Below are 27944 nucleotides of genomic sequence, written 5' to 3' on the forward strand. Positions count from 1 at the left end.
GTGGAATTTTTTGAGGAGGAGGGGATGGTCAACCATATCAAAAGCCGCAGAGAGGTCAAGTAGTAAGAGTACAGAGTAGTGGCCATTGGTTGGGATGAGTACGGAGTAGTGACCATTGGTTGGGATGAGTACGGAGTAGTGGCCTTTGGTTGGGGTGAGTACGGAGTAGTGGCCATTGGTTGGGGTGAGTACGGAGTAGTGGCCATTGGTTGGGGTGAGTACGGAGTAGTGGCCATTGGTTGGGGTGAGTACGGAGTAGTGGCCATTGGTTGGGATGAGTACGGAGTAGTGGCCTTTGGTTGGGATGAGTACGGAGTAGTGGCCATTGGTTGGGATGAGTACGGAGTAGTGGCCATTGGTTGGGGTGAGTACGGACTAGTGGCCATTGGTTGGGGTGAGTACGGAGTAGTGGCCATTGGTTGGAATGAGTACGGAGTAGTGGCCGTTGGTTGGGATGAGTACGGAGTAGTGGCCGTTGGTTGGGATGAGTACGGAGTAGTGGCCATTGCTTGGGATGAGTACGGAGTAGTGGCCATTGGTTGGGATGAGTACGGAGTAGTGGCCGTTGGTTGGGATGAGTACGGAGTAGTGGCCGTTGGTTGGGATGAGTACGGAGTAGTGACCGTTGGTTGGGATGAGTACGGAGTAGTGACCGTTGGTTGGGAGGAGTACGGAGTAGTGGCCATTGGTTGGGAGGAGTACGGAGTAGTGGCCATTGGTTGGGATGAGTACGGAGTAGTGGCCATTGGTTGGGATGAGTACGGAGTAGTGACCATTGGTTGGGATGAGTACGGAGTAGTGACCATTGGTTGGGAGGAGTACGGAGTAGTGACCATTGGTTGGGATGAGTACGGAGTAGTGGCCGTTGGTTGGGATGAGTACGGAGTAGTGGCCGTTGGTTGGGATGAGTACGGAGTAGTGGCCGTTGGTTGGGATGAGTACGGAGTAGTGACCGTTGGTTGGGATGAGTACGGAGTAGTGGCCATTGGTTGGGATGAGTACGGAGTAGTGGCCATTGGTTGGGATGAGTACGGAGTAGTGGCCATTGGTTGGGAGGAGTACGGAGTAGTGGCCGTTGGTTGGGATGAGTACGGAGTAGTGGCCGTTGGTTGGGGTGAGTATGAGGTAATGGTCATTGGTTGGGATGAGTACGGAGTAGTGGCCATTGGTTGGGATGAGTACGGAGTAGTGGCCGTTGGTTGGGATGAGTACGGAGTAGTGACCATTGGTTGGGATGAGTACGGAGTAGTGGCCATTGGTTGGGATGAGTACGGAGTAGTGGCCATTGGTTGGGAGGAGTAGGGAGTAGTGACCATTGGTTGGGAGGAGTACAGAGTAGTGGCCATTGGTTGGGATGAGTACGGAGTAGTGGCCATTGGTTGGGATTAGTACGGAGTAGTGGCCATTGGTTGGGATGAGTACGGAGTAGTGGCCATTGGTTGGGTTCAGTACGGAGTAGTGGCCATTGTTGGGATGAGTACGGAGTAGTGACCATTGGTTGGGATGAGTACGGAGTAGTGGCCATTGGTTGGGATGAGTACGGAGTAGTGGTCATTGGTTGGGTTTAGTACGGAGTAGTGGCCATTGGTTGGGATGAGTACGGAGTAGTGGCCATTGGTTGGGATTAGTACGGAGTAGTGGCCATTGGTTGGGATGAGTACGGAGTAGTGGCCATTGGTTGGGATGAGTACGGAGTAGTGGCCATTGGTTGGGATGAGTACGGAGTAGTGGCCATTGGTTTTAGCAGTTAGTAGATCATTAGTGCGTTTAGTAGGGCGGTGTCAGTGGAGTGTAGTGAGGGAAAGCCAGACTGTGAAGGGTGAAGAAGGTTGTTGTCGGTGAGGTGGGAGGAGCTCAGGAGATTGTAGACTAAGCGTTCTAGGAGTTTAGAGGTAAGTGGCAGCAGGGAGATGGGTCTTCAGTTGTTCAGGTTGGTGGGGCCCAGGGGGGGCTTGTTAAGTATGGGAGTGATTGGACACAATGCTGTCCCGGGGAACGCCCTGTCTCCCGAAGACGCATGTGATGCACATTCTGATGGCCTTCCTCTCGGGTTCTTGGCCCTCGTGTTGCCCCATTGAATGATATTAATGTACGGCATCCTCAGCTATATGACTATCCTTCTGACTCGTACAAAACCATGTGATTTATTTTATCTGCAGCTACCCATTCTAACATCCCCTCTACTCCATACCCACTCTCCCCCATCCCCGCCACACTCCTCCCTCTCCTCTACCCTTCCCCCCTCTTTTTTTTTTTTTAATCTCATATACCCCCCCTACTACCTCACTCTACATCTCCTCCTCTAACTATTCTCTATTCTGACTTCTCTATATCTCACACCTTTTATACGACTCATTATTCGTATATCCCCAACAAAATATAGCATGTAATCTCTCATACAGGCGTGATGACTTCACGTGGCTCACACACTCCCGAAATGGACACACAAATCATAACGCACACCTCACCATGTGCTCTGCCAGCACTTCACGTTCCCACCACATAAGGGCTCACAAGTAGATAGGTCAGTAATCAATATACCTATAACGACTTATCCAGGGGCGGACTGACAACTCATGGGGCCCCCGGGCAATAGGGGATCATGGGGCTCCTGTGTCCTCACCCACACCCAAAAAAGCCTATGAAAAAGCCAATGAAAGGTACCAGGGGCATCTCATGGGGCCCCCTACTGACCCTGGGCCCTCGGGCAGTGCCCGAGTGCTGGAATGGTCAGTCCACCCCGGACTTATCTATTATATTCTTTGTATCTGCTGCTTCGCTATATTCGTAGGATATAATTGTATATCTCACCTCGATTTGTACGGCAGTCAAACCCGGGGCCCGTCTGTGAATCGCATGCTACATGTGTCTGTGTCCGGACTGTGATCCGTGTTTCCATGTACATTGATGTGCATTATTTTTCCTAATAAAAGTATTTTTGGAAAAAAAAAAGAATACACCTTGAGCCTCTACAGCCACTTCAGTCTTGTGATGGATCCTCACTAGGACACTCAGATACCGGGTGTGCAGATCTTCACAGAGATCACCAGATAAATAACTTGGTGTACACAGAGAGTCATTGTCTGCATGAATTTATTAATATGGGTCATCCACACACAGCACAATCCCCGCCCCCGAGGAGTTCAGCCTCACTCAATCTATTCTCTAATCTATAGAAAGTGCAACCAATGAACTGCCGTTGAACAAGAAGCCCTCTCCTCAGCACTGTGTTGTGATTGGACCATCTGAGATACTCTTCAGGAACTATAGGTCCCAGCATGTCCTGAAGGTGCATTTTAATATTTTGTTCATAGATTCTTCATCACCGTAGTGTGGCAGAGGAAGAGGACTGATGAGGGGAGGAAGAGGACTGATGAGGGGAGGAAGAGGACTGATGAGGGGAGGAAGAGGACTGAGGAGGGGAGGAAGAGGACTGACGAGGGGAGGAAGAGGACTGACGAGGGGAGGAAGAGGACTGACGAGGGGAGGAAGAGGACTGACGAGGGGAGGAAGAGGACTGACGAGGGGATGAAGAGGACTGATGAGGGGATGAGGATGTTTTCCCTTTTCAGGTCATTTTCCTCTCACAGATGTATGGAAAGCTCCTGGAACAATGGTCATCATTCCAAACACCTGGACTTTCCAACTGAGCGCAATCTTCTCCTCCTCCGAGACCATGACCGAACCACTCATCAGGCTGTTCGGACCGCCAGAACCTGCAGGAACCAAGGGAAATAGTGACTGGGCCGAGCCTTTTACTGACCAGAATCAATAGCAGAACTAAAACAGAAAAGATGGCGGAGTCAAAAGAGCTGATTAACCCAAAGAGAACCACCAAGAATAATCCCAAAAGTTAGACAAGACACAACTGACAAACCACGGGAGCAATCACCTAGAGCCAAGTCAAAGGAATCTAATACCTGGTGGGGGATGGGTCAGGGTCTTACTTTGGAGTAGCATCATAAGAAGTACCGTCCACCCATTTCCAGGATCCATCCACATCTGTGAGGCCGATCCATGAGGTCCGAAATTGAGAAAGTTCATGTAGAAAAGTCTTTATAAAGACAAAAAATACATAATGATACATTTACATCTGTCCCAGAGGAGCTTACACTCTAATGCCCCCTCCCCCACAGTCACATCAGTCTCTGTACAGAGGAGCTTACACTCTAATGTCCCCTCCCCCACAGTCACATCAGTCTCTGTGCCAGAGGAGCTTACGCTCTAATGTCCCCTCCCCCACAGTCACATCAGTCTCTGTACAGAGGAGCTTACGCTCTAATGTCCCCTCCCCCACAGTCCCATCAGTCTGTGTACAGAGGAGCTTACACTCTAATGTCCCCTCCCCCACAGTCCCATCAGTCTCTGTACAGAGTTGCCTACACTCTAACGTCCCCTCCCCCACAGTCCCATCAGTCTCTGTACAGAGGAGCTTACACTCTAATGTCCCCTCCCCCACAGTCACATCAGTCTCTGTACAGAGGAGCTTACGCTCTAATGGCCCCTCCCCCACAGACACATCAGTCTCTGTACAGAGGAGCTTACGCTCTAATGTCCCCTCCCCCACAGTCCCATCAGTCTCTGTACAGAGGAGCTTACACTCTAATGTCCCCTCCCCCACAGACACATCAGTCTCTGTACCAGAGGAGCTTACACTCTAATGTCCCCTCCCCCGCAGTCACATCAGTCTCTGTACAGAGGAGCTTACACTCTAATGTCCCCTCCCCCACAGTCCCATCAGTCTCTGTACCAGAGGAACTTACACTCTAATGTCCCCTCCCCCACAGTCCCATCAGTCTCTGTACCAGAGGAGCTTACACTCTAATGTCCCCTCCCCCACAGTCCCCTCAGTCTCTGTACAGAGGAGCTTACGCTCTAATGTTCCCTCCCCCGCAGTCCCATCAGTCTCTGTACAGAGGAGCTTACACTCTAATGTCCCCTCCCCCACAGTCCCATCAGTCTCTGTACCAGAGGAACTTACACTGTAATGTCCCCTCCCCCACAGTCCCATCAGTCTCTGTACCAGAGGAGCTTACACTCTAATGTCCCCTCCCCCACAGACACATCAGTCTCTGTACCAGAGGAACTTACGCTCTAATGTCCCCTCCCCCACAGTCCCATCAGTCTCTGTACAGAGGAGCTTACACTCTAATGTCCCCTCCCCCACAGACACATCAGTCTCTGTACCAGAGGAACTTACGCTCTAATGTCCCCTCCCCCACAGTCCCATCAATCTCTGTACAGAGGAGCTCACACTCTAATGTCCCCTCCCCCACGGTCACATCAGTCTCTGTACCAGAGGAGCTTACACTCTAATGTCCCCTCCCCCGCAGTCCCATCAGTCTCTGTACCAGAGGAGCTTACACTCTAATGTCCCCTCCCCCACGGTCACATCAGTCTCTGTACCAGGGGAGCTTACACTCTAATGTCCCCTCCCCCGCAGTCCCATCAGTTTCTGTACAGAGGAGCTTACACTCTAATGTCCCCTCCCCCGCAGTCACATCAGTCTCTGTACAGAGGAGCTTACACTCTAATGTCCCCTCCCCCACAGTCACACAATATTATTATTACACATTTATATAACTCTGACATATACCGCGGCACTGTACAGAGATCACTGAGCCAGTCACAATATTCTGTAGATTCACACACAGAAAACATCTATCAATATGTCCCCTGGAGATATAGTACACCTTTTTGCTGGCCACAGTTCATGCCTTTGCAGATCAGCACCCACCCCTTTCCTCAGATCTGCGGGAAGCCCCTCCCACCATGGCACACCCACCCCTTTCCTCAGATCTGCGGGAAGCCCCTCCCACCATGGCACACCCACCCCTTTCCTCAGATCTGCGGGAAGCCCCTCCCACCATGGCACACCCAGGGGTCAGTTTTAGGAACAAGAAATAGGCAGATCATAAGGAGCTCCAGGAATTCTCACATTTTCTCCCTGTCCATTAATGACCACCAAATGAGCCTTCTTCATCTCGCAGTCTTTCTTCGCACCCCCCCAGGATTGCACCCTCCGGGAAACATAGTAGCAGTTGAGGCCGTAATGTTTCCACCCCGCCTCACACAATGGATCAGTAGAGTCTGAGGGAAGGAGAGACACAAATGTGGATTATTTGGTAATGAAAGACACACAAACCTCAACCTAGACATTAAAAATGAATCCCAGGAATTCTGAAAGATGAGACAAACAGAAGAAATGAGGATGTCCCCTGCGCTGTACATGGATGTGATCCCTAGAATTATATCTGCTGCCACTCAACTCAGACCAAGAAGTGTGACATAAACATAAATAGTGACAACCTCAATCCTAACCAGAGAAATCCGTGTCACTTGTGACACCATAATAGGGATGAATGACCCATAAACAGGAGAATACGGGGAAATAATTACACAAAATAAAGTCAATATATTATCAGTGATAAAAAATATCATGTGCATAAAAAATGTATTCAATCCTAATTTAGTTAGTTTGCTCAGAAGAAAGCTATGTTACCTGACATCAAGACTGTGTTCTGATCTCTGACGGTGCCATCACCAAGATACTGCTTTACAGCAGTGAAGTAAGGGCCCCTGTCACCTACTGTACCTAGATGGATCTAAGATGATCGACAACTCAGCAACCCATCAACACCCAGTCCACCCAACACTCCCAACAACCCATCAGCAACCTGTCCATCTAACAATCCTCACAACCCATCAGCACCCCATCCATCCAACAACCCATCAGCACCCCATCCATCCAACAACCCATCAGCACCCCATCCATCCAACAACTCATCAGCACCCCATCCATCCAACACTCCCAACAACTCATCAGCACCCCATCCATCCAACACTCCCAACAACCCATCAGCACCCCATCCATCTAACATTCCCAACAACTCATCAGCACCCCATCCATCCAACACTCCCAACAACCAATCAGCACCCCATCCATCCAACACTCCCAACAACCAATCAGCACCCCATCCATCTATCATTCCCAGCAACCCATCATCACCCCATCCATCTAACATTCCCAGCAACCCATCAGCACCCTGCTCACCCAGCACTACCAACAATACATCAGCACCCCATCCACCCAACACTCCCAACAACCCATCAGCAACCTGTCCATCTAACAATCCTCACAACCCATTAGCATCCCATCCATCCAACACTCCCAACAACCCATCAGCACCCCATCCATCCAACAACCCATCAGCACCCCATCCATCCAACAACTCATCAGCACCCCATCCATCCAACACTCCCAACAACTCATCAGCACCCCATCCATCCAACACTCCCAACAACCCATCAGCACCCCATCCATCCAACAACTCATCAGCACCCCATCCATCCAACACTCCCAACAACTCATCAGCACCCCATCCATCCAACACTCCCAACAACCCATCAGCACCCCATCCATCTAACATTCCCAGCAACCCATCAGCACCCCATCCATCTAACATTCCCAGCAACCCATCAGCACCCTGCTCACCCAGCACTACCAACGCATCAGCACCCCATCCATCTAACATTCCCAACAACCCATCAGCACCCCATCCATCCAACACTCCCAACAACCCATCAGCACCCCATCCATCCAACAACTCATCAGCACCCCATCCATCCAACACTCCCAACAACTCATCAGCACCCCATCCATCCAACACTCCCAACAACCCATCAGCACCCCATCCATCCAACAACTCATCAGCACCCCATCCATCTAACATTCCCAACAACTCATCAGCACCCCATCCATCCAACACTCCCAACAACCAATCAGCACCCCATCCATCTATCATTCCCAGCAACCCATCATCACCCCATCCATCTAACATTCCCAGCAACCCATCAGCACCCTGCTCACCCAGCACTACCAACAATACATCAGCACCCCATCCATCCAACACTCCCAACAAACCATTATCACCTGTCTACCTAACATTTCCAGCAACCCATCATCACCCATCCACCTAACATTTCCAGCAACCCATCATCACCCATCCACCTAACATTTCCAGCAACCCATCATCACCCATCCACCTAACATTCCCAGCAACCCATCAGCACCCCATCCATCCAACACTCTCAACAACCCATCCGCACCCCATATACTTAACAGTCCCAGCATCCCATCAGCACCCTGTTCATCCAACACTCCCAACAACCCATCAGCACCCCATCTACCCAACACTCCCAACAACCTATTAACACTCTGTCCATCCAACACTCCCAACAACCAATCAGCACCCCATATGCTTAACATTTCCAGCAACTCATCTGCACCCCATATACTTAACAGTCCCAGCAACCCATCAGCACCCTGTTCATCAAACACTCCCAACAACCCATCAGCACCCCATCTACCCAACACTCCCAACAACCCATTAACACCCTGTTCATCCAACATTCCCAACAACCCATCAGCACCCCATCTACCCAACACTCCCAACTACCTATTAATACTCTGTCCATCCAACACTCCCAATAACCCATCAGCGCCCCATATACTTAACAGTCCCAACAACCCATCAGCACCCCATATACCCAACACTCCCAACAACTTATTAACACTCTGTCCACCCTACACTTCCAATAATCCATCAGCACCCCATATACTTAAAATTCCCAGCAACCCATCAGCACCCTGTTCATCCAACACTCCCAACAACCCATCATCACCTGTCCACCTAACTTTCCCAGCAAACCATCAGCATCCCATCCATCCAGCACTCCCAACAACCCATCATCATCTGTCCACCTAAAATTCCTAGCAACCCATCAGCATCCTCTATCCAACATTCCCAACAACTCATCACCTATCCACCTAACAGTTCCAGCAACCCATCATCACCTGTCCATCGAACAATCCCAGCAACCCATCAGCACCCCATCTACCCAACCCTCTCAACAACCTATTAACACTCTGTCCATCCAACACTCCCAACAACCCATCAGCACCCCATCTACCCAACACTCTCAACAACCTATTAACACCCTGTCCATCCAACACTCCCAACAACCCATCAGCACCCCATCTACCCAACACTCTCAACAACCTATTAACACCCTGTCCATCCAACACTCCCAACAACCCATCAGCACCCCATCTACCCAACACTCTCAACAACCTATTAACACCCTGTCCATCCAACACTCCCAACAACCCATCGGCACCCCATCTACCCAACACTCTCAACAACCTATTAACACTCTGTCCATCCAACACTCCCAACAACTCATCAGCACCCCATCCATCTAACATTCCCAGCAACCCATCAGCACCCCATCCATCTAACATTCCCAGCAACTCATCAGCACCCCATCTACCCAACACTCCCAACAACTTATTAACACTCTGTCCACCCAACACTCCCAACAACCAATCAGCACCCCATATGCCTTACATTTCCAGCAACCCATCTGCACCCCATATACTTAACAGTCCCAGCAACCCATCAGCACCCTGTTCATCCAACACTCCCAACAACCCATCATCATCTGTCCACCTAAAATTCCTAGCAACCCATCAGCATCCTCTATCCAACATTCCCAACAACTCATCACCTATCCACCTAACATTCCCACCAACCCATCATCACCTGTCCATCTAACAATCCCAACAACCCATCAGCACCCCATCTACCCAACACTCTCAACAACCTATTAACACTCTGTCCATCCAACACTCCCAACAACCCATCAGCACCCCATCTACCCAACACTCTCAACAACCTATTAACACTCTGCCCATCCAACACTCCCAATAACCCATCAGCACCTCATATGCTTAACATTCCCAACAACCGATCAGCAGACTGAATATGTGGTGTCACTGGGGAGCTAGAAGGATCGGCTCAGAGAGTTCTGGGAAATGACAGTTTGCTGAGTAAATGTGATTCCTGGAAATAAATAAACTTACTGGTATTTTTCTTGATCTCGTCTCTCAGTCCTGCAATGGCTTCCAGAACCCTTTGGATGTCATTTCCAAGAGAACCTGTAATATAAAAAATGTCTTCTCAGTCTGCTGTGCAGGGTACAAGGTTGGGTCAATGGTTTTGAGATTTTCATAATAATGATCTACCGCCACCCCCAAAATACATATATTGTATATCTCATCCTGGAGTGTGCATTTACCTGTTACATCATCAGATAAAATCCGGTTCACAGAGGCCTCCATCCCCTTTATTTTAGTAATTACTCCGGCTGCTGTGAAGAGAGGAAAACCAAAACATATATACACTGTACATTCATGATTACATAGATCTCTGTACTGTACATACATCCTTTCTATCCTGATCACCTGGAGAGATCACATTCTTCAGTCTATCAGTGAGTCCCAGTAGGAATTACGTTTTATTTGTTCACCTTTTGTAGTTTGTACCCTCCACCCCTCTATCCTGCCCCACCTCACCTCTCATGTCCTTTATGAAGGTTTCAAAGTTTGTCAGTTTCTCCATCATCCTGGAATCTAGAGGAGGAGAACATTCACAAGGTAAGGAGACCAGACACCCATCACATAGTGTCAACCCTTCAGTGGTCCGACTTACCATCTTGGGACAGTTTCTCCACTCTGGAGTCCACTCCTAGACTCAGATTCCTCAGCTTCACCTCCATGTTCTGCTCTATCTGATCCACCCCCTGACCTGTGAGAGACAAAGAACCAGAATTTATCCCAACAGATGAGTGATAAGGAGGATCCCAAAACCACCTCCACCCTGGATTCCCCAATTATCACTCAACTACCCAGAATGCTGATCATGGACAGGAAGGAGATAGCTGAGTGAAAGCTGCTCATGGACTGCAGGAGGGATGAGAGATAGGGAGCAAAGCACATCTGATTGTGGTCTGGGGAGAAATGAAGGGGGTGACCAGCAGCTGACCTGGAGGTGTAGCACTACTCCCTGTGACTGCTGTAGATGTAACAGGTTCTTTCCCAAAACAGTGCAGAGAAATCCAGACACACAGCAACAGTCTATTCACTCCGGCTCAGTCAACAGTCTAGGGGATGTCTTTTAGTATTTATTGCTAAAGAACTGTGTGACGGGAGTGACTTTGGGTGGGGGGCCCATGGAACACGGCTCACTTTGGAGGGGTGGGGAGACCCCTGTCTCAGCTCCCCATATCCCTCCTATGTGTAAGTCACCCTGTGCCTGTTAGGGGTGAAGAGTGAAATGTCCTGATATTGTGTAGACATGTATAGGGGGGGTTGTTTATTGTTTACTGCCATGTGGTTACATCCCATTGTTCTATTGTGTGTCTTGCTTGGGAGAAAACTATTATGGGATGTATGTGTTTGTGTATTGGCTTGGTGGGGGGTGTCTGCTAATGTGTCTCTGGTTGCTAGATTTGGTTTGCCCCGCCCTGTGTCCATATGCAGGGAGGTGGATTGTTCCCTTGAATGTTTTATATCTTGTGTCTGTGTTAAAATAAATAAGTTTATTTCCTGGCTTTGTTCAAGGGTGGTGTCCTTGGATCTGTGCTCAGGCAGGGAAGCGGGAGTCTAACGGAAATAACCTGGTGCAGTCGGGGTCCGGTTCTGTTACAAACTGGTAACAGGAGGAGTACCATGGGGAATGGGATTCTCCAAAATGCTTGAGCACAGTTCTGCAGTGGACTGGTCTCTCCCAAAGCAGCAGTAACTCAGGCCTTCACTCACAGATGGGACCATAAGGTCAATCAGTAGCATGAATAAGCAGACTGGAACAGTCCAAGTCCTTCTGGCTAGAGAGATAGTTTGTAGCACAGGTAGTGGCAGACTGGAATAGTCTGTGTATTCACAGCTGAGGACCATGAACAAAACTGCATAAAAGAGTAGAGGTTCTACTCACAAAATCTATGGAAAGGATAAATCCATAGGTCCAGCCCCACCCCCCAGCTCCATTCCCTCACAGGGAACAGGTTCCAGCCTATTTAACACCTCTCTGACCACCTACTGGGCACATATCAATTATAGGGATTGGTCAAAGCACAGTAAATACTCAGACTGGGCATTTAAATTTCCCACCTTAAGCTATGAAAGGTTCTACATGGAGGGGAACAATCAAATCCACAGCATGGAACCATAAAATGACCCAGTCAATCAATCTCAGCTTCTGTGAGTACAGAGCAAGCCAACAACTAAATTTGCCTGGCATCCATTACAAGGAGGGAGATACAAAACATTGGATGAGAAAGTAATACTGATGCTTTCTAGAAAAAGGCAGAGGAGGGCAGAGGGGGGAAGGGGTAGCTTCTGGAGATTGTAGTGTGAATGGAAGGTGGAGTGGATGGTAGTGTTGTGTGGAGAATGAATAAGGAGCTTCCAGAGAATGTAGTGTGGATGGTGAAGGGGGCTCTTCTCGAGAATGTAGTGTAGACAGTGGGGGGAGATCTTCCAGAGAATGTAGTGTGGACAGTGGGGGGAGATCTTCCAGAGAATGTAGTGTGGACAGTGGGGGGAGATCTTCCAGAGAATGTAATGTGGACAGTGGGGGGAGATCTTCCAGAGAATATAGTGTGGATAGTGGGGGGAGATCTTCCAGAGAATGTAGTGTGGACAGTGGGGGGAGATCTTCCAGAGAATGTAGTGTGGACAGTGGGGGGAGATCTTCCAGAGAATGTAGTGTGGACAGTGGGGGGAGATCTTCCAGAGAATGTAGTGTGGACAGTGGGGGGAGATCTTCCAGAGAATGTAGTGTGGACAGTGGGGGAGATCTTCCAGAGAATGTAGTGTGGACAGTGGGGGAGATCTTCCAGAGAATGTAGTGTGGACAGTGGGGGATATCTTCCAGAGAATGTAGTGTGGACAGTGGGGGGAGATCTTCCAGAGAATGTAGTGTGGACAGTGGGGGGAGATCTTCCAGAGAATGTAGTGTGGATGGTAGGGGGAGGTCTTCCAGAGAATGTAGTGTGGACAGTGGGGGGGAGATCTTCCAGAGTATATAGTGCGGACAGTGGGGGGAGATCTTCCATAGAATGTAGTGTGGACAGTGAGGGGAGATATTCCAGAGAATGTAGTGTGGATGGTGGGGGGAGATCTTCCAGAGAATGTAGTGTGGACAGTGGGGGGAGATCTTCCAGAGAATGTAGTGTGGACAGTGGGGGGAGATCTTCCAGAGAATGTAGTGTGGACAGTGGGGGAGATCTTCCAGAGAATGTAGTGTGGACAGTGGGGGAGATCTTCCAGAGAATGTAGTGTGGACAGTGGGGGATATCTTCCAGAGAATGTAGTGTGGACAGTGGGGGGAGATCTTCCAGAGAATGTAGTGTGGACAGTGGGGGGAGATCTTCCAGAGAATGTAGTGTGGATGGTAGGGGGAGGTCTTCCAGAGAATGTAGTGTGGACAGTGGGGGGGAGATCTTCCAGAGTATATAGTGCGGACAGTGGGGGGAGATCTTCCATAGAATGTAGTGTGGACAGTGAGGGGAGATATTCCAGAGAATGTAGTGTGGATGGTGGGGGGATATCTTCCAGAGAATGTAGTGTGGACAGTGGGGGGAGATCTTCCAGAGAATGTAGTGTGGACAGTGGGGGGAGGTCTTCCAGAGAATGTAGTGTGGACAATGGGGGGAGATCTTCCAGAGAATGTAGTGTGGACAGTGGGGGGAGGTCTTCCAGAGAATGTAGTGTGGACAGTGGGGGGAGGTCTTCCAGAGAATATAGTGTGGACAGTGGGGGGAGATCTTCCAGAGAATGTAGTGTGGATGGTGGGGGGAGGTCTTCCAGAGAATGTGGTGTGGATGATGGAGGGCAGAGGTTCCAGAGAATGAAGGTACATTAAGGGTGAACTCACGTGTGATGGTGACAATGAGGATGATGATGATGAAGAGGAGGAGAGTGCAAAGTGCCGACAGAAAGCAAATCAGGCCGGAGGATGGTTGGGGGATCCATCTGTTCATGATGAGTCCTGAAATAAAGACTTGCACTGAATCCCTTCCTGGGAGCAAAAGGATTACATTACTCTAAACTGGGTGTCACTCTCAGTATCAGTCCCCATTCTGTATGTATGGACTCTGCACAGTCCCACTTCTCCTGTCCTGGATGCCGGGTGTCATTCTCGATATCTGTCCTTATTCTGTATGTATGGACTCTGCACAGTCCCACTTCTCCTGTCCCGGATGCCGGATGTCATCTCGGTATCTGTCCCTATTCTGTATGTATGGACTCTGCACAGTCCCACTTCTCCTGTCCCGGATGCCGGGTGTCATTCTCGGTATCTGTCCCTATTCTGTATGTATGGACTCTGCACAGTCCCACTTCTCCTGTCCTGGATGCCGGGTGTCATCTCGGTATCTGTCCCTATTCTGTATGTATGGACTCTGCACAGTCCCACTTCTCCTGTCCCGGATGCCGGGTGTCATCTCGGTATCTGTCCCTATTCTGTATGTATGGACTCTGCACAGTCCCACTTCTCCTGTCCTGGATGCCGGGTGTCATCTCGGTATCTGTCCCTATTCTGTATGTATGGACTCTGCACAGTCCCACTTCTCCTGTCCCGGATGCCGGGTGTCATTCTCGGTATCTGTCCCTATTCTGTATGTATGGACTCTGCACAGTCCCACTTCCCCTGTCCTGGATGCCGGGTGTCATTCTCGGTATCTGTCCTTATTCTGTATGTATGGACTCTGCACAGTCCCACTTCTCCTGTCCCGGATGCCGGGTGTCATTCTCGGTATCTGTCCCTATTCTGTATGTATGGACTCTGCACAGTCCCACTTCCCCTGTCCTGGATGCCGGGTGTCATTCTCGGTATCTGTGGTATTACACCTTTGCCCTGTACAGTGATCCGTACCTCGGTAAGCTGAATGGTTTCCTGAGGGACTCTTGTTGGGTGTTGGGTCTTCCTGAAGTGGCTCAATGTCCTTATACCGCACTGACATGTCCTGTAGAAGACCCCATTATAGACAGACAGATCCATAGATTACAGGACAGATGTATCATTACTCTCTCTCACCTTATAGTATCTGTGTTGTCCTCTAAGTTTTGTCCTCTCAGTGTTGTAGTCTCGGTGTTGTAGTCTCGGTGTTGTAGTCTCAGTGTTGTAGTCTCGGTGTTGTAGTCTCGGTGTTGTAGTCTCAGTGTTGTAGTCTCAGTGTTGTAGTCTCAGTGTTGTAGTCTGTGTTATAGTGTCAGTGTTGTAGTCTCGGTGTTGTAGTCTCGGTGTTGTGGTCTCGGTGTTGTGGTCTCGGTGTTGTGGTCTCGGTGTTGTAGTCTCGGTGTTGTAGTCTCGGTGTTGTAGTCTCGGTGTTGTGGTCTCGGTGTTGTGGTCTCGGTGTTGTGGTCTCGGTGTTGTAGTCTCGGTGTTGTAGACTAGTTGTTATAGTCTCGGTGTTGTAGTCTCGGTGTTGTAGTCTCGGTGTTGTAGTCTCGGTGTTGTAGTCTCGGTGTTGTAGTCTCGGTGTTGTAATCTCAGTGTTGCAGTCTCAGTGTTGTAGTCTCAGTGTTGTAGTCTCGGTGTTGTAGACTAGTTGTTATAGTCTCGGTGTTGTAGTCTCGGTGTTGTAGTCTCGGTGTTGTAGTCTCGGTGTTGCAGTCTCAGTGTTATAGTCTCAGTGTTATAGTCTCGGTGTTATAGTCTCGGTGTTGTAGTCTCGGTGTTGTAGTCTCGGTGTTGTAGTCTCGGTGTTGTAGTCCCGGTGTTGTAGTCTCGGTGTTGTAGTCCCGGTGTTATAGTCTCAGTGTTGTAGTCTCGGTGTTGTAGTCTCGGTGTTGTAGTCTCGGTGTTGTAGTCTCGGTGTTGTAGCCTCGGTGTTGTAGCCTCGGTGTTGTAGTCTCAGTGTTGTAGTCTCGGTGTTGTAGTCTCGGTGTTGTAGTCTCGGTGTTGTAGTCTCAGTGTTGTAGTCTCGGTGTTGTAGTCTCAGTGTTGTAGTCTCAGTGTTGTAGTCTCAGTGTTGTCCTCTCTTTGTCTCTCGGTGGTTTGGAGCTCTCAAATTAAAAGTTCCTTCTTTTATATCCTTTTTTCCTACATACATCCTATCAGCCCCTGACGTCATCACGTCCCAGTCAGCTCTGTATTTCATCGCTCTGGAGGAAGTAGAAGTTCTACAATAATTCCTCAGAACTTTTCAGAGTTCACATTATACCTCACAACAGGATGAAGAAGAATTATAATCTTTCTCCAGAATGAATATTGGGCAATCCCTGGCCTATCTGGGCACATTTGCTGCACTCGGTAGAAGACGTGGATTTGAAGTAGATGAAGCACTTGGGGGTACAAATGTGGATTTTAGGCTGAAATTCCAGCTTCCTTTATGAGGGCGAGCAAAGACAGCCAGCCATTTGGAGGAATAAATAGGGAATCATTCACAGCAGTCAACAACCAGCCAATGGATCATCCACCACTTTATGACGATGCCAGTTTTGTTTAATAATAACGAATATTTTTGAAATCAAAAGGTAAATCTTGCAGACATTTATTCAGTAATTGAACTTTAGTTTAAAACAAGCCACAAAATAAAATCCAGAAATAAATTCCATCTCCCATACTACACTCCCTGGACACCATCCTGGTCATAGGGGCCACACTCTTCTCCAGAATGAAGGACTCCTTCTTATGATGATGAATATGAGATCAATAGAAGAGGAAATTGTTCTGATCTTTACATTGAATACACAGGATTAGAAGTCAAGGAAATCAATTTAGGTCATGAGATACATTCCAAAGGAGGCGGAGACTGAATACATTTTCTGTAAATGGACCAATAGGAGATATATTTTCAGTCTGGGACTAAACTAAAGACTTTGGGCATGAGTTAACTCCTTTCCAAAGAAAGATGATGGACAGAGAGTAGGGGAAGTCTGAGGAAGGTCTCACTTCTGCCTACCTGTGTCCCCGGATAGATATCATAAGATATAGGATGAGACATAGAGGGATATATGGGGCATGCACTGTGAGATTTGGAGGTCCAGATCACTAGACATGACAGGCAGTCCTCACTTACCACACTGACTCCAGGGCTGGTATGACTCTTTGGCCATTCTACACTTCCCTGTGTGAGGATGGTGGTGGGAAACTGGACCCTTCCACCCTCCTATTTGCCCCTGCTCTGTCCCCTCACTTCACATGCTGGTCCTTAGTTCCTTTCAGGGCTCAACAGCCAGGTTAACACAAATAATACTTGTTCTCGCATTCCCCAGGCTTTGACAATGAGTGACTTCTCCTGCATGGACATTCACATGGAGGCCAAGTCTTAGGAATAACTTGCTTTACTAAATAGATGGAATAGCAGCATACCAGTTCCCGTTGTAGCCCATCTTGTACATTCTCCAGACAATGGTAGAGGTGATATTTAATTACTCCAAGCTAAGAGATGCTCATATCTCAAACTTCGGGCAGAAAAGATTAGCCCACACTCTCTTCCCATCTATGTCCTCTATTGATTTCCTTCTCCCCTTAGGGGAGATCCAGGAAGGTACCAAGTCCTCCTAGGTTTTCTCCTCTTTGTGATCAGTTTGGCTACAGATGGGCTTTACCTTCTCCTAGAAGTCCAACAGGGAATCCCAGGGAGCCCTGCTTTCCCCTCCAAAAAGGAAGAACAGGAGCACAGCAGTCTAGACCTCTTCTCCAGCTCTACGACAACATTCCCTACTCTGGTCTCCCACCACCTTCTGCTAATAAATGGGTTCCCAGAATCCTCCTCTTAGGAGGAACAACCCTTCAAAGGGACCTACTCTAATCTCTACCTGGCTACAGGCTAATCTTCAGCAGTCAAAGCTGCCTCTCTTCTTGCCCACCTTAACGGCACCACAACTCCAATACAGGTGACACATATTTACCATCATGGACCCATCCCTGGTATCCTGTACAACATGCGGGGGGTGTTCAATGACAGGCGCAGAGTAGTCCAGCAGTGTACCCATGCCAACTATTTCAGGTTGCGTGCCCCCAGGGCTTCTTTAGGCTACACCAGGCATTGAATTTACTCTTATCACATACCGCCCATTTTACTATGTACATTTCAGTCCCAAACATGTGGTGATCCTATAATGCAACTTCCACAATATATTTCAAGATTTTTTTTTTATACATCGAAGATTCTCATAAATGGGAGACAAATTGCGCCTTTTATTTGGATACACCTAATACAGTAGGTGTAGCCAGGTGCTTAGCTAGAGAATGAGAGCGACTTACGGTACTGTGCTTCCAATATACACTACCTCGCCTCCATCCACCAAGAGAAGCTGATGAGCAGAAGGATCTCAAGAGACTTAATGGTTGGCAGCATTGAATCACAGGAGTTGAAGTTTGGAAAATAAACTTTACTATGGCAGTCTATGGACCTCTGGACTACAATTCCCAATGCTAGCTGGGTATAAAGGGAAAGAGAGTTGTATTTTCTCAGGTTGAATACCAAGGAACTCCTTTGCTGCAAGGAGATCGCTTCTCCTGTGTGCACATCAACCTGCCACAAGGCTGCAGCTATGTACTGAGGTCTGGAGTCACTCCAAGCAGATCCAGAAGTGAGCAAACATCAGAACAGTGAGACCCCTGTTTCTTTATCTCTGGGACTAGTGAGAGGACCCTCTTGCCATTAATCTGTTGCTGCTTGCAGAGACTGAGCACATAGGGACTTACCATCTAATTAGTAGCATCATTTATTGCATGCAGACTTTACTAGATCTGTACTCATGTGCACCACCCTAAAGACTGGGCCCCACTGCTAGCTGGCTGAAGAACTAGGACTAAAGACTGCTCACTCAGCTGCTTCACAAGAACTTTACCTATTGTCCATAGTAAAAGGTGCATCTATAGAGAGTCTTACATTTCATCACAGCCATTTATATAGGGTGCACTGTAAAGTGGATATAGCCTACTGTTTACAGAGGAGTTATCACAGTATTTATTATCATTGCTGTTACTGTTTCTAATGTCATTACTGATTTTGTGTATTACCAAGTTTACTCTAATTTAGCTGCAGAGAACTCCACTCTATGCTGCTCTAGCCTAGCGAGCTGTGATTCACCTAATCCTTTACTTTACTCATTTATGTGCATACTGCTACTTACTGCAACCCGTGGCAACATATTGGCTTCATTTACCACTAGCCAGCCTGATGTTTGCTTGTTGATACTGGACCTTAGTTGTGTGCAGGGTATCTATAATTTTGCTCCCAGTCGCAGGGAAGTATCATTTAGCTTAACCTGGTGTGTCGGTGAAGCTGAGGTTGTTCTCAGAGTCGAGGCAGAAGAACAGAGAACCCAATCTACCAAGCGGCTTCTGTAGGGCCAGTGCTACATGGGGATATTAAGGGTTAAAACTGGATCACAGTGTAGAAGTACAGATGCATGCCTGGCCTCCATCCCTTGATAAAGTCCTTGATGGTTAAAGGTGTTGAGGATGTGGCCAGGGGAATAACCCCCCCCCCAGTATATTCCCCCTACTCCCACCCTGGCCTCCTGATATGTTTCCTATGCTCTTATATCCCATTTGAAGGCCTGGGGTCTGTATGGCGGGATTGAGAAATGACATCAGTCCATCCAGTCCAACCTATGTGTGTCTTTGTGTGTGTGATATTTATTCTCTATCAGTTCCCCCTGTTCTATCATAGCCCTGTATATTCCTCTTTCTGAGTTGAAGTTGTCAACACTCTCAGCTAATACCACTTCCTTGGGGGTGGGAGTCCCACATTTTACTGCTGACAGTAAAGAGCCCTTTCCTCAATCTAAGGTTAAAACTTCTTTCTTCTAACCTCAAATCATTGGTGTGATTCTCTTCAAGGACCTCGGAGTAAACAGTTTATTACATTTACAGAAGTCACCTTTCATGTATTTGTACATTGTAATCACTTGCCCTCTTAATGTCTCTTCTCCATAGCTGAGCTCCCCATTCCCTACAGCTGAGCTCCTCTATCCAACATAGCTCAGCTCCTCCATACCCCATAGCTGAGCTCCTCCATCCCCCATAGCTTAGGTCCTCCTTCCCCCATAGCTGAGCTCCCCCATACCCTACAGCTGAGCTTCTCTATCCTAATTTGCTGAGGTCCTCCTTCCCTCATAGCTGAGCTTCTCCATCCTCCATCCCTGATAGCTAAAGTGTTCCATCCTCATAGCAGATCTTATCCATCCCCATAGCAGAAGACCTCCATCCCCATAGCTAAGTTCCTCCACCTCCACACCTAAACTTCTCCATCCCCCCATAGCCAAGCATCTTCATCCCTCCATAGCCAAGTTCCTACATCCCCCCCATAGCCTAGTTCCTCCACCCCGCCATAGCTGAGTTCCTTCACCCCTCTCATAGCCGAGTTCCTTCACCCCTCCCATAGCCGAGTTCCTTCACCCCTCCCATAGCCGAGTTCCTCATCCCCCCATAGCCGAGTTCCTCCACCCACCATAGCAGAGTTCCTCCACCCACCATAGCAGAGTTCCTCCACCCACCATAGCGGAGTTCCTCCACCAACCATACCTAAACTGCTCCATTCCCCCTAGCCGAGCTTCTCCATCCTCATAGCTAAGGTCCTCTGTCCCCAATAGCTGAGCATCTCCACCCCCATAGCTGAAGTTCTCCATCCCCCATAGCTTAGCTTCTCATCCCCCATAGCTGAGTTCCTCCATTCCCATATGTGGGCTCTTCAGTCTCCCAATACTGAGGTCCTCCTTCTCCTAAAGCTGAGCTGCTCCATCACCCATATCTGAGGTCCTTCATTCTCCGTATCTGAGGTCCTTCATTCTCCATAGCTGAGGTCCTCCATCCCCAACAGCTGAGGCTCTCCATCCCCAACAGCTGAGGCTCTCCATCCCCAATAGCTGAGGCTCTCCATCCCCAATAGGTGAGGCTCTCCATCCCTCCATATCATACAATACAGAATGTCATTGCTCTATTAATGTGTTACATACGAAATTGGAACTATTGCCATTTTATTCTCCAGGGTCTCTGCTTTCAGAAAATATATACTCTTTGGTGGTTTTTGACTCATTTTCAGTCTTAAAATTATTTTTTTAACATGTGCCCAAAAATCCAAAAACGGCTCTGCAAAGCTTCACCATATTGTACTGTATTTATTGCACGTAACAGTTTTTTTCTCTCTTGGGTAAGTGGAAAGGTTCCTTTTCACATGAGGTAAGGCCTTAATAAATTGTATGTAAATATATATATATATATATATATATATATATATATATACAGTATATACATACACACACACAGTATAGATACTGTATATATACAGGATATGTGGCTCTTCACAGAGACTGCCAGGTTAGTAATCCATTATCTACATGAATTTATTAATACTGATTTTATACACAGAACACATTTTCATACTAATAATGGAGGAAAGGTAAACTAAGAAAAATCCCCGCCCCCGAGGAGCTCATATCCACTCTCTGATATCTAGAAGGTGAAACTGATTTACTTCTGCTGAACATCACATATGACAAGAATCCCTCTCCACATTACTGTATTGTGATTGGACATGCTTGAGGAGCTCTTCAGGATCTATAGGTCCCATTGTGTCCTGCAGGATCATTTTGATATTTTATTAGGAAGTTCTAATAACTGTAGTGAAGCCGAGAAGAAGTGATTAGGGGATGAAAATATCAGGGGTTCTCCTGTTCCGCAGGTCAGGGCATTTTCTTCTCACAGATGTACGGTAAGCCCTGGGAACAAGGAGCATCGTACCAGCCACCTGGGCTTTTCAGGTGAGCGCAATCTTCTCCTCCTCTGAGACCATGACCGAACCAATCATCAGGCTGATAGAGGGTGCCAGAACCTACAGGAATCAAGGAAAATAGTGACTGGGCCAGAACCGATGACAAGATCAACATAGAGAATAAGTCCTAAAGGGCTTATTAGCTTAAAGGGCACTACCAAAACCGACACCCCAAAAGTTAGACAAGCATAGGTAGCAAACAACAAGAGCATTCTGTTTACTGAACCTCTCCAAAACCGAGCTCCTAGTCTTCCCCCCAGCCCGGACACCACCCCCCATTGACTTCTCCATCATGTCCAACAACGCCACCATCAAACCCGCCCTGCAGGCCAGAGTACTTGGTGTCATTCTGGACTCCAATCTATCCTTCCAGCCCCAAGTCCAATCTTTAACAAACTCGTGCAGACTCCACCTCCGCAACATGCAGACTCCGCCTCCGCAACATGCAGACTCCGCCTCCGCAACATGCAGACTCCGCCTCCGCAACATGCAGACTCCACCTCCGCAACATGCAGACTCCACCTCCGCAACATCACCAAAATCCGCACGTTCCTAACCCCAGAAACCACTAAACAGCTCATCCACTCCCTCATCATATCACGACTCGACTACTGCAACTCCCTCCTCACTGGCCTGCCTCGCCGCTGGCTATCCCCGCTTCAGTCCATCCTGAATACGGCTGCCAGACTAATTCACCTTTCCAACCGCTCCGTTTCCGCCACCCACCTCTGCCAATCCCTCCACTGGCCTCCACTCAGTGTCCTCCACCCCCCTCTGCCAATCCATCCACTGGCCTCCACTCAGTGTCCTCCACCCCCCTCTGCCAATCCCTCCACTGGCCTCCACTCAGTGTCCTCCACCCCCCTCTGCCAATCCCTCCACTGGCCTCCACTCAGTGTCCTCCACCCCTCTCTGCCAATCCCTCCACTGGCCTCTACCCAGTGTCCTCCACCCCCCTCTGCCAATCCCTCCACTGGCCTCCACCCCCATCTGCCAATCCCTCCACTGGCCTCAATTCAGTGTCCTCCACCCTCCTCTGCCAATCCCTCCACCGGCCTCCACTCAGTATCCGCCACCCCCCTCTGCCAATCCCTCCACTGGCTTCCGATTGCGCAACGGATCAAATTCAAAATCCTAACACTGATGTACAAAGCTGTCCACCATACTGCCCCGAACTACATCACTGACCTAATATCCAAGTACCGCCCAACACGCACACTCCGCTCCTCACAAGACCTTCTTCTCTCTAGTTCTCTGGTCTCCTCCTCCCATGCCCACCTCCAGGAGTTCTCCAGGGTGTCACCTATCCTCTGGAACTCCCTGCCCCAACCCATCAGATTATCACCTACTCTCCTCTCCTTTAGGCGCACCCTGAAAACCCATCTCTTCAGGGAAGCCTACCCCACCCCCTGCTAACTTGCCGACCTCCTCCACTCTTCCTACCACTCCATCCCCCACAGCTATCTCCTCCTGTGCCACCATCCCCTCCCTCCTAGATTGTAAGCTCGAAAGATCAGGGCCCTCGATCCCCTCGTGTATTGCATTGTATTGTTATTGTTCTGTCACATGTTCTGTCCCCCTTTGTAATGTACAGCGCTGAGCGAACTATCGGCGCTTTATAAATACTGTATAATAATAATAATAGAGCAAAGTCAGACGGAATCTAATAAAAAACATCTGCGATCTTACTGTCGATCGATACGGAAAAGGCATTCAATAGGAACAATTGGGGGTTTATGTTTAATACGTTAGAAAGGTTGGGGATGGGACCTAAAATGTTGAATTGGATAAAAGGATTATATAGCAACCCATCAGCGGCGGTAAAGTTAAATGGAACCTTCTCTCAATTTTTTTAAATGAATAATGGAACCAGGCAGGGATGCCCCCTCTCCCCCATGCTTTTTGTGTTGTCATTAGAACCATTATTGGAGAGGGTTAGGAAAAGCAGTGATATAAGGGGGATAAAAATGGGAGACAGGGAACACAAAGTCACTGCTTATGCAGATCACATGTTGTTCTATGTGGCTAACCCTAGGATAACATTTAAATAAGAAATGTTCAAATAAATAGTCCACACTTTGAAATATGTGACACAAAAAAAAACGTGCACAAAAAATGTATAAATGTGACAATACCACCACCAGAAAATGCTGAATAAACTCACCAGAGCTATAAAAGTAAAACATGTATTGCTCTGGGAGCGGTAGTAGTAATAGAGTCATTCATAGATGTATCTTCAGAGAATGATGTTCTGCAGAACCCAGATCCACATACACCAATTTCAGATGGAGCAAATGCTTTCAAATCAAATATCATCAAGGAAATCCACTTCTCCAAAAAAGCCCCCTTAATCGTATCCAAAAAGGGAAATGCCAGACACTCGAAAGAAACAGAAGAACTTCATGGTGCAGTATTATTAAAAAACAGCTTCCTTTATTAGGTACTCATTGCACTTAACTCAAAAGGTGTCCCAGCCGACACCGGCGTCAACAGCATACAGCAATCACAGAGAACGGACCCAGCTACTCAGCACATGCGCAGTAGCTTGTGGGAAAACGTAATGACGTCACATCGATCAAGCTCCGCCCTACGCGTTTCATCATCGACGTCCTCACGGAGCGGAGTGGATGTGAGACGTCGCAACTTCATTAAATATGCACTGCACAGGGAACGATCAGCTGGCATCAATGGGGAATCAAGTAGACAAGCCGCCCCAATGATGACAGATGTCCGCAAATGATACACAAATATATATAATCTATTAAACATCAAAAAAGTAAAGAAAAGAAAAAATATATATAAGGGAAAAAATGTATAATTAAATATCCAAATAAATATAAATATATAATTAAAGGGCCAAACACCCTCTAAAACCATATCTCAAAATCTCATCAGAATAATTTAAAGGGCCAGTATACATTAAAATAAAGGGGAACTCTAATAATACGACAAAAATATATAAAATTAAAATTGAAATTAAATCACAAAGATGTCACAATTAACAATCAAATATACAAAATTAAAAATTTGTGAGAAAACAATTTAAATCGATATCAACATTTAACCCATAAGGCTGCAAAGAATTTAACTCATAAATCCAAAACGTCTCTTTTTTGGATATTTCATTACCCAAATCCGAGCCCCTCCAATGGGGTGTCACCATCTCAATCCCATAAAAGGTAAGTAGGCTCGGATCACAATTATGTACTAATTTAAAGTGTTTTGATACACTATGTTTATCGAATCCTTTTTTTATATTTCTTATATGTTCACCTATTCTTGTTTTTAAACATCTTCCAGTTCTCCCAATATATCTAAAATGACACGGACACTCCAAAGCATAAATCACATGTGTTGAATTACATGTAATCAAAGAGTTAATATTATATTCTTTCTTAGAGAATGAAGAACAAAATGACTTCCTTTTTTTATTATTAATATCCTTTACAGTCTTACATACTTTACACTTCCTACACGGAAAAAATCCCTTTAGATTTGGAAACAGGTCGATCTTTTTCGGGGGTTCGATAACATTATGGGCCAATCTCGTCCTTAAAGACCTATTTTTTCTGTAAATAAATTTCGGTGTCTTAGGTAAAAGTTTATTCAATATATCATCTTTTAATAAAATAGTCCAATATTTTTTAAAAATTCGTTCAATGTTCTTCTATTGCATATTATAGTTAGTGATAAAAGGTACATTATTTTCAAATCCCAAATAAGTCTTTCTATTTCTAAGAAGCATCTCCCTATCTCTATTATTTATCGAATTTCTTTCCTTGACCAATTTGCTTGAGGTGATTGTAGCCGTATTAGTGCATTTGCGACAGAAACAATTGAGTACTGTCCGTGATACTTTTTTTATTTGCACTAACATGCAATTTTGAGGACAAGCTTTCGGGGTATGTCCCCAAACAGTACTGCTTAGACCTTGAAGAAGGGGACATACCCCGAAAGCTTGTCCTCAAAATTGCATGTTAGTGCAAATAAAAAAAGTATCACGGACAGTACTCAATTGTTTTCCTTGACCAAAAATCTCCTCTCATACCCTTTCTCTATAAATCTCTCAATTAACAACTCAGTTTGATCAAGAAAATCTTTATTATCGCTACAATTTCTCTTTATTCTGGTAAATTGACCACTTAGTGTACTATATAGCCAATTAGGATGATGTCCACTAGATGTAGGGATGTAGCTATTTTTATCCACTTCTTTGAAATAAGTTTTAGTAAAAATTTGACCATTATCTTTATATAGGATCAGATCCAAGAAGTTTATTTGCTGAAAGTCACTAGTAACAGTGAATCTCAATCCATATCTGTTCATATTAATATATTCCATAAAAGAATCAAGCTTCTCCTTGGATCCGTCCCATAACATTATAATGTCATCTATATACCTCTTGTATAGCGCCATCTCTGGCCATTTATTGAAAATACTTTCTTCCTCCCATTTATCCATTACTAAATTTGCCACACTGGGAGCATACTTAGCTCCCATGGCAACACCCTTACATTGCTGAATAAAGGTATTATTATACCAGAAGAAATTATTGTTCATCGCCAACTCTAGTAATTCAACAACAAATTTCCTCTGTGTTCTTTTTAGAAGTGATTTATGTTTAAGGGCTCATTTGACCGCATCAGTTCCATCAGTCTGATTAATGTTAGTATATAATGATTCTACGTCTATAGTCACCAACATACAATTATCAACATTATGTAATTCTTTAAGAATGTTAATAAGATGTCCACCATCCCTCAAAAAAAGCCTTATTTGTCCTAACAATACTTTGTAGGAAGGTATCAACATATTCACCAACCCTTGCAAACAACGAATTAATCCCACTCACAATGGGCCTCCCCGGTGGGTTCTCTTTATTTTTGGGTATTTTTGGTAGATAGTATATAGTAGGTATTTTAGGATGTTTTATCAAAAGATATTTGGCTTCTTTTTCAGTCAATACACCCAAATCTTTCCCTTTATTAATAATACGTTTAAGTAATAATTTAAGTTTCTTAGTGGGATTTTTTGTCAATATTTTATATGTATCTTTGATTTGTAGTAATCTCCTCATTTCTTCTTCATAATCATTTTTATTTAGAACGACAATACTTCCCCCTTTATCAGCAATTCTAATTACTATATACTTAAACGTATTATTAATAAAGGAAAAGATTTGGGTGTATTGACTGAAAAAGAAGCCAAATATCTTTTGATAAAACATCCTAAAATACCTACCATATATTATCTACCAAAAATACCCAAAAACAAAGAGAACCCACCGGGGAGGCCCATTGTGAGTGGGATTAATTCGTTGTTTGCAAGGGTTGGTGAATATGTTGATACCTTCCTACAAAGTATTGTTAGGACAAATAAGGCTTTTTTTGAGGGATGGTGGACATCTTATTAACATTCTTAAAGAATTACATAATGTTGATAATTGTATGTTGGTTACTATAGACGTAGAATCATTATATACTAACATTAATCAGACTGATGGAACTGATGCGGTCAAATGGGCCCTTAAACATAAATCACTTCTAAAAAGAACACAGAGGAAATTTGTTGTTGAATTACTAGAGTTGACAATGAACAATAATTTCTTCTGGTATAACAATACCTTTTTTCAGCAATGTAAGGGTGTTGCCATGGGAGCTAAGTATGCTCCCAGTGTGGCAAATTTAGTAATGGATAAATGGGAGGAAGAAAGTATTTTCAATAAATGGCCAGAGATGGCGCTATACAAGAGGTATATAGATGACATTATAATGTTATGGGACGGATCCAAGGAGAAGCTTGATTCTTTTATGGAATATATTAATATGAACAGATATGGATTGAGATTCACTGTTACTAGTGACTTTCAGCAAATACACTTCTTGGATCTGATCCTATATAAAGATAATGGTCAAATTTTTACTAAAACTTATTTCAAAGTGGATAAAAATAGCTACATCCCTACATCTAGTGGGCATCATCCTAATTGGCTATATAGTACCCCAAGAGGTCAATTTACCAGAATAAAGAGAAATTGTAGCGATAATAAAGATTTTTTTGATCAAACTGAGTTGCTAATTGAGAGATTTATAGAGAAAGGGTATGAGAGGAGTTTTTTGGTCAGGGAAAGAAATTCGATAAATAATAGAGATAGGGAGATGCTTTTTAGAAATAGAAAGACTTATTTGGGATTTGAAAATAATGTACCTTTTATCACTAACTATAATATGCAATAGAAGAACATTGAACGAATTTTTAAAAAATATTGGCCTATTTTATTAAAAGATGATATATTGAATAAACTTTTACCT

At 46.2% G+C, this 27944-nt stretch overlaps 1 protein-coding gene and 1 pseudogene across 3 annotated transcripts in view; both read right to left on the reverse strand.

The window, feature by feature from the left end:
- Positions 1 to 3076: 3076 nt before the first annotated feature.
- Positions 3077 to 15336, reverse strand: LOC149437129 (asialoglycoprotein receptor 1-like). Of its 2 annotated transcripts, none has more exons than XM_089661094.1 (10): positions 14940 to 15291; positions 14778 to 14868; positions 13779 to 13892; positions 10554 to 10649; positions 10418 to 10474; positions 10141 to 10212; positions 9926 to 10000; positions 5939 to 6090; positions 3948 to 4054; positions 3077 to 3716 (listed from the first exon to the last, which is right to left on the reverse strand). In XM_089661094.1, exons 2-10 carry the CDS (start codon positions 14863 to 14865, stop codon positions 3569 to 3571), a joined length of 909 nt encoding a protein of 302 aa, XP_089517220.1. In that variant the 5' UTR covers positions 14866 to 14868; positions 14940 to 15291; the 3' UTR covers positions 3077 to 3568. The 2 variants fall into 2 exon arrangements, with proteins under 2 accessions (XP_089517220.1, XP_089517221.1); XM_089661095.1 differs by having other exon boundaries at positions 3619 to 3716; positions 3921 to 4054; positions 14940 to 15336.
- A 5619-nt stretch (positions 15337 to 20955) lies between these two features.
- The window catches only part of LOC149437130 (asialoglycoprotein receptor 1-like), a 30480-nt pseudogene continuing 23491 nt past the window's right edge, over positions 20956 to 27944 (reverse strand). The window contains exon 11 of the transcript XR_016308175.1: positions 20956 to 21693. The product of XR_016308175.1 is annotated as an asialoglycoprotein receptor 1-like (transcript). The remainder of the gene's footprint in view (positions 21694 to 27944) is intronic.

This window comes from Staurois parvus, unplaced genomic scaffold (genome assembly GCF_062004578.1).
Source record: "Staurois parvus isolate SC_StPar_1 unplaced genomic scaffold, SC_StPar_1.0 ptg001308l, whole genome shotgun sequence".
Classification (NCBI taxonomy): Eukaryota; Metazoa; Chordata; class Amphibia; order Anura; family Ranidae; genus Staurois; species Staurois parvus.

What these genes read in the sequence shown, in the direction of transcription:
- LOC149437129 (XM_089661094.1), bottom strand. Translation starts at nt 14,865, where the DNA reads ATGTCAGTGCGGTATAAGGACATTGAGCCACTTCAGGAAGACCCAACA. An exon ending in CCTCATTGTCACCATCACAC is followed by an intron (nt 10,650 to 13,778) that starts GTGAGTTCACCC and finishes TGTCTCTCACAG; the next exon opens with GTCAGGGGGTGGATCAGATA. An exon ending in GGAGAAACTGTCCCAAGATG is followed by an intron (nt 10,475 to 10,553) that starts GTAAGTCGGACC and finishes CTCCTCCTCTAG; the next exon opens with ATTCCAGGATGATGGAGAAA.